The sequence below is a fragment of the Bufo bufo genome, chromosome 3 (assembly GCF_905171765.1).
Source record: "Bufo bufo chromosome 3, aBufBuf1.1, whole genome shotgun sequence".
NCBI lineage: Eukaryota > Metazoa > Chordata > Amphibia > Anura > Bufonidae > Bufo > Bufo bufo.
The window spans coordinates 675,036,400-675,053,941 of NC_053391.1; the positions used below are offsets into that span (position 1 = coordinate 675,036,400).

Genomic DNA, 17,542 nt, shown 5'->3' on the forward strand with positions numbered 1-17,542 from the left:
GGAAGCTGCTGCGCATGTGTACCTATGCACAGTCCCTGCCACCAGAGGGCCTGGTGCTTTTTCCTATAGTGTGGTCTTAACCCTGGATATGCACAGGGTATAATGTGATGGAAAAATGAATCCAGCCAGCCAAAGGAATCATTATGGACAGTCACAATACCTTAGTAAGTGCCTTGTATTAACTCTGTCTACATGATAAATGCCATGTGCTGAAGTGCCTGGTTTAAGAAGGTAGATCCTGGTCACGGCCGCTTTAAGTTTTAGAGGAACTTTCACCAGTTTTTACTTTATAAAAGCAATACCTTGCCCATGTTCAGTAGGTGTCATATCACAATTTTTTTTTTCATATGTTCCTCCGCTGCGCTACCCGTTTGGTTTTGGCGCCTGGTATGCTAATTAATAGCATCAGTACAGGAAAGAGGAGGCGGCGTCATCACCTTCGCTGTGCTGTGCTGTGGTCCAGTCACAGCCATGGAGGGAAAAAACAGCTCAACTTCTCCCCGGCTGTGACGCGGTCTGCTGCAATTGGACTGTACCACGGCCAGGGAGAAGCCCACTGAGAAAAGCTGATGTCTCCACCTCCTTGTACCGATTCTATTAGCATATGGGGAACAGATCACGAAAAAATTTGCGATATGACACCTAGTGAACATGGGCCACAGTGTGAGGTATTGCTTTTATAAAGAAAAATTGGTGAAAGGTCCTCTTGCAATGTGTATTGTTAATATACCCCCTTAAAGGGTTTTTCTGGGACGTGGATACTGATAACCTATCCTCAGGATTGATCTCAGTATCTGATTGGTGGGGGGGTCTGACGCTCTGCATCAGCCATTATACATTGGATGGAAGGCTGTGACTAGGGATGAGCGAACCGACCAAGGTGCCACTTGGAACCGAAACAGAGTAGAAATTAATTAGTCTCACGAGACTTCGATCATCGGAGCCGATACATTCTAATAGTGTACGGAGCTCCTGATCCGTACAGTATTGGAACGAAGTTTTATGCGAATCGACTTTGGATGTTTCATCCCTTTCACGGCCACTATACAGCGGATGGAACCTTCTGCTTTCAGTGCCGGTGGTGGGGCTAATGGGCTTCACACCTCCACCAATCTGGAACACCCCCTTTTAAAACATCAAACTTGGCACACTAATGTGAGAAACAGGGAAAGGAGATACAAATAATTGCTGGATGTGTGACAAGCATTGTAATGAAGAGACTCTGGATAATAAATAAAAAAAGCGTGTTTATTCCTTCGGCCCCTCCTCGTGCTGCAGAGGAGGCATCAGCAGCATCTTCTCGTACACGGCGTAATACCTCGCGCTGACCGCCATGCACAGAACAGCTTGAAAAAGGAAGAAATACTTCATCCTCATCACTGCAGATCTGTAGAGGTTAATGCAGAAGCGGAACGCGTCATTGGGCAGCGGCTTCTTATTGTACCTGTAACAAAGAAAAGAGATGCTGATGCCCCCTGGTAGACGCCCACTGATTTGGGGGGAGGGGGGTCTATTCTGTACCTCCACCGAATATTGGGTCAGGGCCCGTTCTATACACAGGCAGTGCAGCAGGTTATATCAGATGGAGCCTGAAATGGTTCCTGCCATTTTAACCAACTTCTGACATGGCAGAAGTTTTGATGGGTTGGAGGTCCAGGCTTTAAAAAAAAAAAAAAAAAAGGAAGAGCAGCGCTATTAGGATGCACTCGCACTACGGATTTCGCAGAAATTTTCCACAACTGAAAATTGGTTCCATTCACCTGCACAAGTCCATGTTTGCTGCCCTTTTCAAAATGAATAAATCTGATTTTCAGTCGCACAAATTTCTGTGACGTGTGAGTTCAGCCTTCAGAGCATCCCCTTCAGCATTGCACAGATTCATTGGAAGTCTGTAGTCTGACAGATTACAGGGGACGACACTCAGATGAGCACTTCTGCCCGCGTCTGCACCAGAAACACAATGGGGAGCACCCAAAATACTCTATCATTGACCTCAATGTAAGCCATAAGCGCCCCCTAGTGGTGCCATAACTATGAGCTCTGTATCACAGAAACAAAGCTGCAACCTGTATAAAGATATATTTAAGAAATCAATATGCAAACCACAGGGTCCAACTCCTGGCGCCTCTGCCAGTCAACTGTTTGCAGGAGCGGCAGCAGGTATGTAACTGTATAGCGGCCATGCCTGGCTCTGGCACACAGCAGGGATGCCATTCAGATAAACCCATGAAAAAAAGATTAAAGGGGTTGGCCACTTTACAAAGTTTTTCCTGTAACTTACTGTGTGGGTCACTTCCGTCCACATTCTGGTCTCCCTCGCTTCCTGTAGTGTGGTTTGCCACCGTGGCCCTTACATCTGACGTGGCTGTGTTGCCTCCCTCACCCGACCATCCAGCGTTGAGCCCTTCTGGCCTCTCTTCTACTGTGCAATCATTCTCTGCCTTCAGTGTCCCGTCCTATGTTCTTGTGCGCAGATGTCAAGTGAAGCGTCTGGAGCACACTGTGCAAGCCGCTTGCGCAGCAGAAGGAAGCACAGGAGAGTGCAATTCCAGGTGGGAGCGAACACAGCGACGTCAGATGTAAGGGCTGCGGCGCCGAAACACACCACAGCCGCTGTATACAGGAGCAGCAGCGAGGAAGAAAAGAGCAGTGACCATCAGACTTGCCAAGTGTCCAACCCCTTTACTGTATTTTATATCAGCCATAACAAACAACCGGGAACCTAAATTCTGGTACATCTTGGTGTTACTGTCCCTGCTGTTCTACATGATATGTCCAGTAATGGTGGTCACACATGCCCAGTAGCTCAGTCCCATTGCCTGGAAGTGGCTCCCAATGAGTCAAAATCTGACTTTCCAACAACTTGGAATTTGACAAGAGAATGTAACTGATATCCATCTGTAGACGTCTGTTTCAGGGTGCTTGCCGCTCATCAGTCTAGAGAAGGATGCTGGGTGCGATGCCTTGGATCCAAGAGGTGGCACTGGATGGAACATTGCCAATAAGTCTCCATACCATGGAGCGCCTCCAGTAAGTTTCCATACAGGACTGGTCTGCTTAAAGGGGTTATCTGGGAATGTATATTGATGACCGATCAGATCGGCAGGGGGTTAACACCCAGGACCCCCGCCAATCAGCTGTTAGAAGATGTAGGCACTCCGTGAGCGCTGCGGCCTTTTCCTTGGCCATGGGATGTCACCGTACATAAGTCACATGCCCAAGGCTGCAGCTCAGCCCCCTTCAAGTCAATGGAGCTGAGCTGCAATACCAAGCAGTGCCGCTGTATGATGTACAGGAGCCGGTTGTGTCCACCAGAGAGCGCGGCGGCGGCCACCTTGAAACGGCTGATTAGGGGGGACTCGGACCCTTGCTGATGTGATAATGATGACCTATCTAATCAATTCCTGGATAACCCTTTTATTCATATTTGCCCGCGTCGTTGAGAAAAAAATGTTTTAATATATACAAATGAACTTAGGAGCAATGTGGGTGTTGCTATTACACCTAGAGGCTCAGCTCTCTCTGTAAACGCCGCACCCCCTGCACTTTGAATGATAGGGCCAGGCGTGATGATGTTTTCATGTCTGGACCTATTAATCAAGGTGCAGAGGGAGCAGAGCCTTTAGGTGTAACGGCAACACCCCCGTTGCTCCTAGAGGCTAATTTGCATATATTAAAACATGTTTCTCAGCAATGTGGGCACATATGGACATGGGACCAACACAGATGTCTTCTGCTGCCAAGCGCACATGTAACAGGTCAGCCGGTGTCATCGGTACAGAACTGCTGACGGCTGCCCTTTACAGTATGGGGCTATTTAGAATGACTGTAAGCTAACTAAGGGCATAGATGACATACAGCTACATTAACTCCTCTGAGAATATAATGCAGCGTCTTACTACAATAAGTGGAGATGGATATACTTACTTCAGAAAGTACATTGTGCTGACTAACGCAGCTAAGGACGCTGATCCCAGACCCCCAACAACAGCTCCCACCGTGGTGCCACGCAGCGTGTTACATAGGGGACAATTCATCTTACCTGCGGGGGAGATAAAAGCAACCAATACAATCCGTACTACATTAGGTGGGGGCCCCAACAAATCCTGGTGTGACTGGAAAAATTCATCATTTGTGTAGAGCTTGGTCTTAAAGGGGTTGTATAACATTTTCAGAAACAGTGCCACTATAGACTTCAGTGGGACTGAGCTGGAAACCTACTGATAAGGGCTCATTCACACGACCGTATGAATGGGTCCACATATGTTCCACAAAGGAACAGGTGTGAACCCATTCATTTCAAAAATAGCAGACAAGAGTAGGTATTTTCTATATATATCGCTGGCCATGTGCGTTCCGCAAAATGTGTGGAACGCACGCGGCCGGTATCCGTGTTCTGCGGATCGCAAAACACGGCACGGTTGTGTGAATGCGAAGTGTGGTGCTATTTCTGACAGCAGAAGTCTGTTTCCAAGGGTAACCAACTGCATTTTACAATGTCAAGTCCTATTATTGTTATGACCACCAGCTAATGTCCAGAGTAACCACCGTGTGCACCATGGACAGCAGCTAGACGGGCGGCGGGGACTCAATAAGGTCCTGGTATGTGGAGCCATGCGGACTGCAGTGCATCCCACAGCTGCTGGAGGGGGCTCGGAGGATGATCCACGACCATCGAGGTGGTCCCACAGATGATCAATTGGGTTCAAGTCTGGAGAATTAGGGGGCCGGGGTGGTACTTGGACGTCTTGGTCATGCTCTTCCATCAAATGTTAGACTTTCTAGCCGTGTGAGGTCTTGCTGGAAGATCCCACCTGCCCCAGGGAAGACAATCAGCACGTATGGGTGTACGTGATCTGCAAGGATTGATTCATACCCAAATCGGTAGAAAGCGCCTTCCACATGGATGAGTGGTCCAGAGCATCCCCCAGACCATAACGCTGCCACCACCAGCTTGTGTTCTTCCAGCAATGGTTGCAGGGTGTTTGTTCTCCTGACACTCAAAGCTATGAAGCAGAAAACGTGACTCATCGGAGAAGACAACCCTTTGCCAATCAGCAGAGGTCAGATTCCGATACTACAGTGAAATCTGAAGCCTTTTCTGTCGATGCAACCAGGGTGCTCCACAGCTTCCACGTTTCTTATTCACAGGGGCGCCATTTGTCCACTCGCCATACACGGTCAGCACAGTAGCAGAGAACAGTTGATACTGCGCAGTATCAGAAATACCTACACCCTTGGCGTGAAAACCAATAATCATCCCTTTTCACAACTCTCATAAATCGCCCCTTTTACCCATGACACCAACGAAGGATGTGTGTGTGGACAGCCTATCACCCACCTTATATACCCACCGAGCCCGCTCAGCACACGTTCCTTCAAGAGCTACGCGCTGCCGACATGGGAAGCAGTCAGAATAATGGGACTCAACTGTGTAAAAGCAGCAAAGTTATATATGTGTGTGTGTGTGGAGGTAAAACATGATATTTGGAAAGTTACTAAATGGATCTCCAAAAAAAAAAAAAAAGAAGAATGGAATATTTAGCATGAGTTAAAGGTGTTGTGCCAACAGGATAGGGGATAACTAACTTATGGTTCGACCGCTGAGACCCCCACTGATGAGGGTCCCAATCCCCATTCTGATGGAGTGTCAGGTTCCGCTCCATTGATTCTTTTTGGGAGCAACTGAGATACCTGGGTGCTGTACTCCGCTATCTCTGGCGCTCCCATAGAAAATGAATGAAATTAACTGCCGCCCCATCAGAATGGGGGGGAACAGGACCCTCATGATCGGTGGGGGTCTCAGAGGTTGGACCCCCAGCAATCAGCTGGTTAAAAACTTGGCACAACCCCTGTAACAACTGTAGTCCCCAATATACACTCATATACGATGTATATATTCTTACCAGCCATAATGGAATTGGGTATAGCAGTGTGATACAAGATGGTGGTCTGGAACAGTGGGAGGCTGGTCACGACGAGAGAGGACAACAGGAAGCCCCGTCTGACCTTCAGGGTTTCTCTGAATATCTTGTTGGACAGAAGTCCAGAAGCCGAGGCACTTAGACCAACTATTAGACTTCCATAATGGAAATATTTCCTATAGGACAGAAAGGGATAAAACGTCAGGATAACAGACTGAGAGCAGGGCCCTTATATACATATTCACTGAGCAACTCTCATGGAACTAATATTTTTTTTTTCTCACCGCAGCGCAGTTTCAGAAATACTACCACCCTTGGGCCAAAAACTAATAATCATCCCTTCACCCTCTGCTCTGATGAGGGGCAATCTGCAGATGAGACGCTGGCTTATTAAATTTCCAAGTCATGCCTCAAGGCCCATTCTAGGTGGGACCTGCCTCTATCCGATATTGGGGGTGTATCCTAGCAATATGCCACCAACGTGTGAGATGGGCCAACCCCTTTAAGAAAGGTCCCAGGTCTACAATAGGTTATGACAAGTATTTTAAATCATTCTACATGGGACGAAGTGATTTCCTTCAGTGGAGCCGAGCTGCGATACCACAGGCAACCTGTGGACAGGGGTGGCGCTGTGTTTGCAAGAAAGCAACCATGTTTTTCTACTCCTGTTTAATATCATAAGGGGCCAGTCTGGTTTTAAAGGGGTTATCCAGCCCCTAAAATGCCTCCCCATACGCCCGGGCCCCTCACATAGGTTGTACTTACCTCGCTCCCCAGCAGCTGCGTCACTTCTGACTCCCGCAGGGCCGCCACTGCATCTCCCCTTTGCGAGTATGGCTACTTTCACTCGCGTTTGGTGCGGATCCGTCATGGATCTGCACAGACGGATCCGTTCAGATAATACAACCGTCTGCATCCGTTCAGAATGGATCCGTTTGTATTATCTTTAACAAAGCCAAAACGGATCCGTCTTGAACACCATTGAAAGTCAATGGAGGACGGATCCGTTTTCTATTGTACCAGATTGTGTCATAGAAAATGGATCCGTCCCCATTAACTTGCATTGTGTGTCAGGACGGATCCGTTTGGCTCAGTTTTGTCAGACGTACACCAAAACACTGCTAGCAGCCTTTTGGTGTCCGCCTCCAAAGCGGAATGGAGACGGATCGGAGCCAAACTGAGGCGTTCTGAGCGGATCCTTTATTCATTCACAATGCATTAGGGTAATACTGATCCGTTTTGAACCGCCTGTGAGAGCCCTGAACGGATCTCACAAACGGACAGCCAATAGCAGGCGGTGACGGGAACGAGCCTTCCTAGCTTCACCCGCCATGGTCTATTATTGGCTGCCCACTTGACCCCCCCCCCCCCCCCCCAAGCCGGATGTTTTCATCCGCGCGACGGGAAAATGCAGTGGCGGCCATCAGAAGCGGCGCGGGTGCCAGGGAGCGAGGTAAGTACAACCTGTGTGAGGGGCACGGGCGTATGGGGAGGCATTTTAGGGGTTGGATAACCCCTTTAAGTAAAGTAGTAAATCAGCTCCATGACGTGTTACTCACTGGTCTATTGCAGGAAGTTGATTGAATCTCTCTCGTAAGAGCTTCGCAAACTGACTTTCCGGACGCTCTTCGGGTTCCATCACAGCTGTGGTGTTGTAGCCTGTAACATACATCATGAAATACTGTCTCTAAGCGGTGGCTTTCTGGCTGCTGTGAAACTACAATCCTGGGATGCCCTGACAGCACACGATGGGAGTTGTAGTTTTGCAACAGCTGGAAGAAAAAGTCTGAGGCTTCATGCACACGACCGTATCCGTTTTACGGTCTGCAAAACGTGAATCCCTAAAATGGGGCTATCGTCCGCGTGCGTGCCACAATGGCCATTCTTGCCCACAAAACGCACAAGAATAGGACATGTTCTATGATTTGGACATCCATGTGCTGTCTGCATTTTTTGAGGACCATAGAAATGAGCGGATCTGTGCATGATCCGCAGAGAATGCGGACTGGATGTGGCCCTCCGAAATACATTTAGCATCAAACTACAAATCTGCCACCTGTTTTCAGCTGCGGATTTTAGCCGTGCGAACATATCCCCAATGTAGCCATAGACATAATTTCCCAGAGACCGAGTTCCCAATCCCAATACTGGACCAGTGAGAAATAGAGATTTTTGTTGTGGGCGTCCCCCACCTTCCCAGGAACCTAAGACCTCCATCCACGGCAGATCTCAGGCCAAACTGCAGGGCGGCCCGATGTAAACAGCATGTTCTGATAGCGCCAGTCATAAGGTCACGTCCGCCAGACTGCTACCGGAAAATATTGGTTGCACATTTGCTGAAGAAGTGACATGCAGAATTTTGGGGGTCATTTATGAAGCTGAAATATGATTAAAGGGGTTATCCGAGTTAATAAAAAAAAAAAAAAAAACACTTAAAATCCATCAGGATATACATATAATTTGGTTAAGCTTGATTTCATCAAGTTAAAACCCATATGTACACTTTTTCACGGTTCTGTCATTGCTTTGTTTACATGCTGAAGTACAATGCTGAGGGGCGTGTAACAACAAAGCCTGAACTCTGCCTCATGAATATTTCTGGGCGTGAACAACCTGACCTTCCCCTCCCCCTGCTCTGCACTTTGCATAAAAATAAATAAATACACCCACAGGGCAGAAGACCTCCCTGTCACATTGCAGCTGCACAGTGTAAGTTATGTTATTTTACATACATTTCTTTCATGTTTGGTTTTGTTTCTAGTCTAAAAATGTTCTTTCTGTTATTACAGTATATCAAGGAGGACGTATTTGCACTAATTCCAAATTCCGTCACCATAGAAAATGAATGGGTCCGCACCCGTTCCGCAAAATTGCAGAACAAATGTGGACCCATTTGCGGATGTGTGAATGGAGCCTAAGGGTACTCTCACACTAGAGACAGGATCGATCCAACAGGCTGTTCACCCTGTCGGATCCGGCCAGCCGCTGGACTGCCGCTCCGTCCCCATTGACTATAAAGGGGATGGTGGTGGAGCTATGGCGCAGTACGGCAGTGCACAGCGAGCGGCCACTTGACTAAAAGTCCTGGATTTTCGACTTTTTATGGTACTTTCACACTAGCGTTAGTGTGATCCGGCAGGCAGTTCCATCGTCGGAGCTGCCCGCCGGATCCGCCGATCAGTGTGACAACTGACAGCATTTGTAGACGGATCCAGGTGCGGATCCGTCTAGAAATGCATTGCAATAACGGATCCGTCTATCCGCTTGCCATGTCGATGGACGGATCCCTCTTGCAGTCTTTTTCACAGTTTTCATGTTCTGCGCATGCGCAGACCGGAAGGGCGGATCCGTCCTTCAGTTGTTTTGCAACGCCGGATCCGCAAGGCAGCTCTGTCGTCGGAGCTGCGTGCCTGCTGGATGCGCCGATCAGTGTGACAAGTGACAGCATTTGTAGACGGATCCAGGTGCGGATCTGTCTAGAAATGCATTGCAATAACGGATCCGTCTATCCGCTTGTCATGCGGATGGACGGATCCCTCTGTCAGTCTTTTTCACATTTTTCATGTTCTGCGCATGCGCAGACCGGAAGGGCGGATCCGTCTATCCGCTTGTCATGCGGATGGACGGATCCCTCTTTCAGTCTTTTTCACAGTTTTCATGTTCTGCGCATGCGCAGACCGGAAGGGCGGATCCGTCCTTCAGTTGTTTTGCAACGCCGGATCCGCACGGCAGCTCCATCGTCGGAGCTGCGTGCCTGCTTGATCCGCCGATCAGTGTGACAAGTGACAGCATTTGTAGACGGATCCAGTTGCGGATCCGTCTAGAAATGAATTGCAATAACGGATCCGTCCAGCGGCACCGTCAAATAGCGGCAGGGCGGATCCGACAGGGTGAACAGCCTGTCGGATACTTCCTGCCGCTAGTGTGAAAATATCATTAGCATTATCTGTATCTAAGCAATATCTATATTCAATATGGATATTGCTTAGATAAATCCATATATTGGTGGCAGATAAGGATTTTATATAGCTGAATAATGATGATGATGATGATAATAATGATGGCCAATAATTTATTTATATTACCCAGGGGGTGTTCAATGTGTACTAGTGTGGGGGGGGGGGGACCCAGGGCTGTAATAACGATCCCCAGATGCAGAGGGGAACGTTTACAAACTGCCACCTCTCGCCCCAGTGAATGCAGGAGGGACAAACATACCCTGTGCTGCTGGAGAAGAGATCACCTTGGTATGTACTGCACATGAGCGATCGCATAGCAGAGCCGAGGCAGTGAGGAGAGCTGGAGGGGGGAGGGCACCAGAGGCTCTGACGTCTCGTTTACACAGCCTGGACACTCCCTCAAGCAGAGAGAAGCTTGTAAACGAGAAGTCACCAGCAGAGCAGGCTTACTGACGTCAGGTGTAACATGACCCTGAACTGAACTGGCCAAACAGTGATAGATAGGTGATGAAAGTGATTTTAAGAATCTTTCACTGGTCTACAATAAATGCAATTAGAATAGATTTATTTAAGTCGGATAACCCCTTTAAATTAGGTGTATTTTAGGCACAGATTGTGGTGCAATGGTTGGTTGCGCCACAATCTGCGATTTATCCCCGCTCACGCCAGGTCTAAAAAAAGTGGGTGGGGAAGGGGACGGCAGGCCTGTGTCATTTACCATTTTCTACGTCTGTTTTAGGCGTAGAAAAAGGTCTAAATGTAAGACAGCGAGGAAGCCGTCGTACATTTAGAAGCGGTGGTGGATCCTGCTCGAGTTATGAAGAGGCCGGAGCTTCTTCATAACTTCGGCGATCCCCCGCCAGCGCAAGGGCTTCATTAAGACCGGCGTCTAAAACTCTGGTCTTACAAAATGACCCCCTTTGTGTGGAATTCATCCTACATGTTGCAACGGTGAAGTCTGGGGAGGGACTTGATATAATGCGGTTTCCACGTGGATTTTCCCACAGATCGCATCCACTTTGCTGCTCCTGTAAACGCTGTGGATTCTACACCGGTGGACAATCTGCAGTGTATCCGTCCCACGTGGACGTGGCTCTAGGGCAGTAGTTCCCGAACTTTTTAGCACTAGGGAACCCCTGTAAAAAAAAGTTTCACCAATTTAACGATGGCGTTCTCGAGTCCAGCTCTGAGTCCTCATTGGTCCTTCCGCAGGGATCCACGACCACCCAGCCCCCAAATAAAAACACACAGGGCAGCTAAGAGGAGACGGCAACCAGCCGGGTACGGTGCCCATGGGTGCCCAGATGGGAGGGTCGGGTCAGGGGCATAGCTCAGTATCTGGGTATATGACATGTCCGCTAGATGCTGATGGTCGCTGTCTGGAGTGTGGCCGTTCCTCAGCATCAGGGCTGGGAATCAATCACTGCTACTGCAAAAATATCATTTACCCCCCAACATCACATATATATGAGGTGACATGCTGACTCTTTACACAGATATCATAGAAGAAGAGTCCCAATGGCCCAGTTAGACAATGTGTGAAGAGTGACCATATGTATCATCTAAGGACCACCATGCTGCCGTAAAGCAAGACCACCCACTTCTCAGGCCCTCACCTAGTCCCCAGCGATCGCGGGCGCTTCACCTTCAGACCCGTGCCTTCGCGGGCGCAGCCATCTTGCCCGTCACGTGGGGTGAAGCGGGGGAGTCACGTGACCGCGCAGACGCCTGGACCAGCCTGAGCTGCAGCCTGTGCGCTGTGTGAGTGCACCTGACATGACCCGAGGTGTGTGCGATGACAGGAGGGGGACCGGCAGCGCCCCCTGCAGCCATGTGTGATCCTGCCTACTGGCCTGGCAGCCGGGATGGGCTCCCATGCCCTGTGAAATGCCTGCCTGGCTGCCCCAGACCCCTGTGACAACTCCCCCCACCCTCAGTGCGGGAGGATGAGCTGGTGACTGGCACCTCTGGGATACACCTCTTCAGTGCAAGGGGCTGCCTGCTGTACCCTTCACCCCTGGGCACTGGCATTCCTGGCAGGGCACCCTCACTGCCCTCCTCTCACAGCATGCGCTCTTTTTGAAACAGGAAAAAAAACAAAAAACTTTTGGAGCTTCCCAGATGGCATTATCAATTTTTTTCAATGCATTATTTTTTTCTGAGCCATGACAATTAAAATGACTCCTCTGCTCGTCAGCTGACGGATATTTAATGTCTTATTCTATTTTTTCCATTTTATTTACTTTTTTTTTAAAATTCAAATGTATTCACATTTTTATTTTTTCGCAAAATTTCATTAATTATTCCTGGCTGGGACTTTTTAAAAAAAAATTCTTTGTGTGTTTTTTGCCAAAAGAAGGAACCATCGGAAGCAATTCATGTATTTTACAATTGCAATAATTTTCAATTCAACTTCATTTTATAACAGCCAGGGAGAATGCCAGTGAAGAAGAAAGGTGGGCATTTACTTTCTTCTAATGATTATTATTATTATTAGTATGTATATTTTATTACAAATTCTGGAATATCCAAATGACATAATTTTTATTATTATTATTTATTTTTTTACAAATTTTATTTTTTATTACTGTATATTATAATAAAATGATCTTAATGCTAAAATATTTTAAAAAAAAATTAGTAAACCATATACTCATTTTTTAGCTATGATTAAATATATAATTATTGTATTAATTAAATGACAAATTCTGTAATGTCCGCTTTGAAATATTATTTCTGTTGTGCACGGTTTGTATTATTACCTACAAAATTGTATTATTATAAAAATTATTAGAATTTTAGTATAAAATATATTATATTTTTTTAATTTTCATGTCATTTTAATATATATATATTGTACTGTATTTTAAGGATATTTGAAAAATGTTTTTTAATGACACTAAATATGTATGGTTTTTTTTGGTTTTTTTTCTGGTGTTTAGTGAACTAATGATTTATAATAAATTATTGATTCATATTTTTTATATATAAAATGTTTTTGTTGTAAGTAAATGTCCATTCTCCTTCTCTCCTCCACTGCCATTGTTATATTGTCCTGTGAGGTTATGGATACATATATATGTCTACAGTGCACGTATGTTATATGTTCGGCGTACACATCTGAAGTGTAACATTGAAGATATGTATGAGGTACATTCAGGCTGATGTGCCGTACAGTTGTGTGCGTCTGCCATTGAGTCCATAATTGCCAGCTTTGGAGATCCTGAAGAAGAACACACACAGCAAGGCAAATGTTTTGCCCGTATGTCGCGCTCATCGATGGCATTCGAATCCCAGATAGTACATACGGATCCATCCAGCACATCCTAAAGTGAATCCATACCACAGACCAGATCACCATAAACTAATACATTTCTTCCTAGATAAATACAGACCACAGACCAGACCCCTCTATAAATACAGACCACAGACCAGACCCCTCTATAAATACAGACCAGACCCCTCTATAAATACAGACCAGACCCTCTATAAATACAGACCAGACCCCTCTATAAATACAGACCAGACCCCTCTATAAATACAGACCAGACCCCTCTATAAATACAGACCAGACCCCTCTATAAATACAGACCACAGACCAGACCCCTCTATACATACAGACCAGACCCCTCTATAAATACAGACCAGACCCCTCTATAAATACAGACCAGACCCCTCTATAAATACAGACCAGACCCCTCTATAAATACAGACCAGACCCCTCTATAAATACAGACCACAGACCAGACCCCTCTATAAATACATGTGAGAAAGAAGATGGCTTCGGCAGCATGTCGCAATATCAAAAAGATTCTTTAATTGTACCTCCAGACACAAATGGCAACGTTTCGACTGTACACCAGTCTTTGTCAAGCCTAATGACATACATTCTGGTAGGCATATATATACCCCCCACACATAAAATACACACCCCATTACATCATTAGTGCACATCACTGGGCAATAGAATACACATGTTCATATTACAACTCACAGTCAATGTCATGTATACCAAGTTCATGTTGTTCGTCTCGGCGTTCCCTTGTCTGTAATGCGCAGCCGCATTGAGATGCGGCTGCGCATTACAGACAAGGGAACGCCGAGACGAACAACATGAACTTGGTATACATGACATTGACTGTGAGTTGTAATATGAACATGTGTATTCTATTGCCCAGTGATGTGCACTAATGATGTAATGGGGTGTGTATTTTATGTGTGGGGGGTATATATATGCCTACCAGAATGTATGTCATTAGGCTTGACAAAGACTGGTGTACAGTCGAAACGTTGCCATTTGTGTCTGGAGGTACAATTAAAGAATCTTTTTGATATTGCGACATGCTGCCGAAGCCATCTTCTTTCTCACATGTATACTATATGGCCTGATGGATCAAGGGCCTACGGTTAGGCTGCTGCATTGATACAGACGCAATATCCTGAGACCGCATAGTGCTGCTTCTACACTACTATTTGCTCCCTCTATAAATACAGACCACAGACCAGAACCCTCTATAAATACAGACCAGACCCCTCTATAAATACAGACCACAGACCAGACCCCTCTATAAATACAGACCAGACCCCTCTATAAATACAGACCACAGACCAGACCCCTCTATACATACAGACCACAGACCAGAACCCTCTATAAATACAGACCAGACCCCTCTATAAATACAGACCACACACCAGACCCCTCTATAAATACAGACCACAGACCAGACCCCTCTATAAATACAGACCACAGACCAGACCCCTCTATAAATACAGACCACAGACCCCTCTATAAATACAGACCAGACCCCTCTATAAATACAGACCACACACCAGACCCCTCTATAAATACAGACCACAGACCAGACCCCTCTATAAATACAGACCAGACCAGAACCCTCTATAAATACAGACCAGACCCCTCTATAAATACAGACCACAGACCAGACCCCTCTATAAATACAGACCAGACCCCTCTATAAATACAGACCACAGACCAGACCCCTCTATAAATACAGACCAGACCAGAACCCTCTATAAATACAGACCAGACCCCTCTATAAATACAGACCAGACCCTCTATAAATACAGACCACAGACCAGACCCCTCTATAAATACAGACCAGACCCCTCTATAAATACAGACCACAGACCAGACCCCTCTATAAATACAGACCACAGACCAGACCCCTCTATACATACAGACCAGACCCCCTCTATAAATACAGACCAGACCCCTCTATAAATACAGACCACAGACCAGACCCCTCTATAAATACAGACCACAGACCAGACCCCTCTACTAATACAGACCAGACCCCTCTATAAATACAGACGACAGACCAGACCCCTCTATAAATACAGACCCCTCTACTAATACAGACCAGACCCCTCTATAAATACAGGCCACAGACCAGACCCCTCTATAAATACAGACCACAGACCAGACCCCTCTATAAATACAGACCACAGACCAGACCCCTCTATAAATACAGACAACAAACCAGACCCCTCTATAAATGCAGACCACTCATCAGACCCCCTAAAAAATACAGAACTCATCAATAAATGCAGACCCCTATATAAATACAGTTTCCACAGATTCCATAAACGTATAGAGACCCCAGACAAAACTTTCTAAATAACTACAGGCCCAAGACAGGCTCCCAAAAATAGACCTCAGATCCCAGACTTTCCTTTATACAGACCCCATAACCAGACCTACTTACAGATACCAGACCAGCCATTTATACAGACCCCTAAGCTGACATAGACCACCGTCCAGACCCCCATAAATTAATACAGTTCGCAGATCAGACTCTATATATAAATACATGCATACCATAAATCAGACCACACCTTAGTCCCTCAATATAACTGTAGCTTACCATACACCAGCCCGTTATATAAACATAGACACCAAAGCAGGCCCCCCATATGCAGACCACAAATACAGGCTCTCTTCAGATCCCATAAATAATACAGATTCCCCAGAGCCCCTAAACTTAGAGACACCAGACAAGGCCCCCTAAAAACCACAGACCTTAGACCCCCCCTTTATCCAGCCCTTAAAGTAGCACTCCCTCAAAAACTTTAAAGGGAGTCTTTCACCAAATATGACCATTACAGACTACTCAGATCAGGTTCTCCATTACTTTCCCCAGATTACTATGGTACCTTTCATATTGCCGTCCATCGCCGATTTGCTCCAAAAAACACTTTTATACCATATGGTAATTAGGTTCTGAAGGTGCCCGGGGTGGCGTTTATACGGCCGGTGCCCAGGCCCCTCTGCTCTTTGCTTACCAAACTCCTCCTCTTTCACCCCTCTGGCCCGCCTTGTTTAATCTGATTACCTCCTCCTCTCCGTCTGAAATCCCGTGTCCTCGCCGCTCAACACATTCCCGGCGAGTGCGCACTGCATTGCTCATTATGGGCAGAGGAACAGGGACTTTCAATGGGCATGCGCCAGCCTGCGCAACCCGATCCAGCTGGCAGAGACACAGGATTTCAGACAGAGAGGAGGAGGTAATCAGATTAAACAAGGGCAGGCCAGAGGGGTGAGAGAGGAGGAGTTTGGTAAGAAAAGCGCAGAGGGGCCTGGGCACCGGCCGCATGAACGCCGCCCCGGGCATCTTCAGAACCTAATTACCATATGGTATAAAAGTGTTTTTTGGAGCAAATCGGCGATGGACGGCAATATGAAAGGTACCATAGTAATCTGGGGAAAGTAATGGAGAACAGTGATGGCCAGTTCGCATTGTTCGCCTGCGAACATATGCGGGCTGCCATCTTTTTTACAAGTCCAGCGAGGCACAGGTAAGCCCTTACCTGTGCCTGTGCGCGAGCCGGTCTGAAAACAAGTGCGGTCAGCGGGAGCAGGCAGTTCCGAGAACAGCCCGATGAAGGCCCCCGGCGGCTGTTCTCGGAGCTGCCTGCTCCCGGTGACCGCATTTGTTTTCAGACCGGCTCGCGGCACAGGCACAGGTAAGGGCTTACCTGTGCCTTGCCGGACTTGTGAAAAAAAATGGCAGCCCGCATATGTTCGCAGGCGAACAATGCGAACTGGCCATCACTGATGGAGAACCTGATCTGAGTGGTCTGTAATGGTCATATTTGGTGAAAGACTCCCTTTAAGTCTCTGACCTGTTAGGTAAACTTCCTACTAGTGACTGTATTTGTGAGTTATCTCCTCCCTTCTGATCCTCAGCTGTGTCATGTGACCAACACTCTGATCTCCAACTGACACAGGGCAGAAAGTCAGTTACTTCTCTATTCATTCCTATCAGACTCCCACAGGATTACATAGAGAAACTGGCTTCCTGTCCACGTATAAGATGCTGTGTTAGGGCTTATGCACACGACCGTATACCCTCCGAGACATATGGTCCGTGAGCGGGCCATATGTCCCGGAGCGGCATACATCGTGCGCACGGGAGCGCACAGCATCATAGGTTAAGGGCTCATGCACACGACCGTTGCCTGGCCGGGTCCGCAATACACAGGCACTGGCAGTGTTCACCCCGCATCACGGATGCGGACCCATTCACTTGAATGGGTCCGCAATCTGGGAGATGCAGCGCGGAATGGAGGCACAGATCGAAAAAATGCACTACTTTTTTGTGGTGCGGACAGTCGGATGCGGATCGCGGACCCCATTCA

At 47.1% G+C, this 17,542-nt stretch overlaps 2 protein-coding genes across 4 annotated transcripts in view; one reads left to right on the forward strand and one right to left on the reverse strand.

The window, feature by feature from the left end:
* Positions 1-1,068: 1,068 nt before the first annotated feature.
* LOC120996467 (transmembrane protein 126A-like) lies at positions 1,069-12,049 on the reverse strand. Of its 3 annotated transcripts, none has more exons than XM_040426394.1 (5): positions 11,500-12,049; positions 7,484-7,583; positions 5,907-6,100; positions 3,928-4,042; positions 1,069-1,444 (listed from the first exon to the last, which is right to left on the reverse strand). In XM_040426394.1, the coding sequence occupies exons 2-5, from the start codon at positions 7,561-7,563 to the stop codon at positions 1,249-1,251; spliced, it is 585 nt and encodes a 194-aa protein (XP_040282328.1). In that variant the 5' UTR covers positions 7,564-7,583; positions 11,500-12,049; the 3' UTR covers positions 1,069-1,248. The 3 variants fall into 3 exon arrangements, with proteins under 3 accessions (XP_040282328.1, XP_040282329.1, XP_040282327.1); XM_040426395.1 differs by lacking the exon at positions 11,500-12,049 and adding an exon at positions 8,117-8,140; XM_040426393.1 differs by having other exon boundaries at positions 1,071-1,444; positions 7,484-7,585; positions 11,505-12,047.
* Positions 12,050-12,086: 37 nt separating this feature from the next.
* DLG2 (discs large MAGUK scaffold protein 2) overlaps positions 12,087-17,542 on the forward strand; it is a 1,330,756-nt gene continuing 1,325,300 nt past the window's right edge. The window contains exon 1 of the mRNA XM_040426389.1: positions 12,087-12,339. Coding sequence (XP_040282323.1) covers positions 12,321-12,339 — 19 coding nt within the window. The 5' untranslated portion in view covers positions 12,087-12,320. The remainder of the gene's footprint in view (positions 12,340-17,542) is intronic.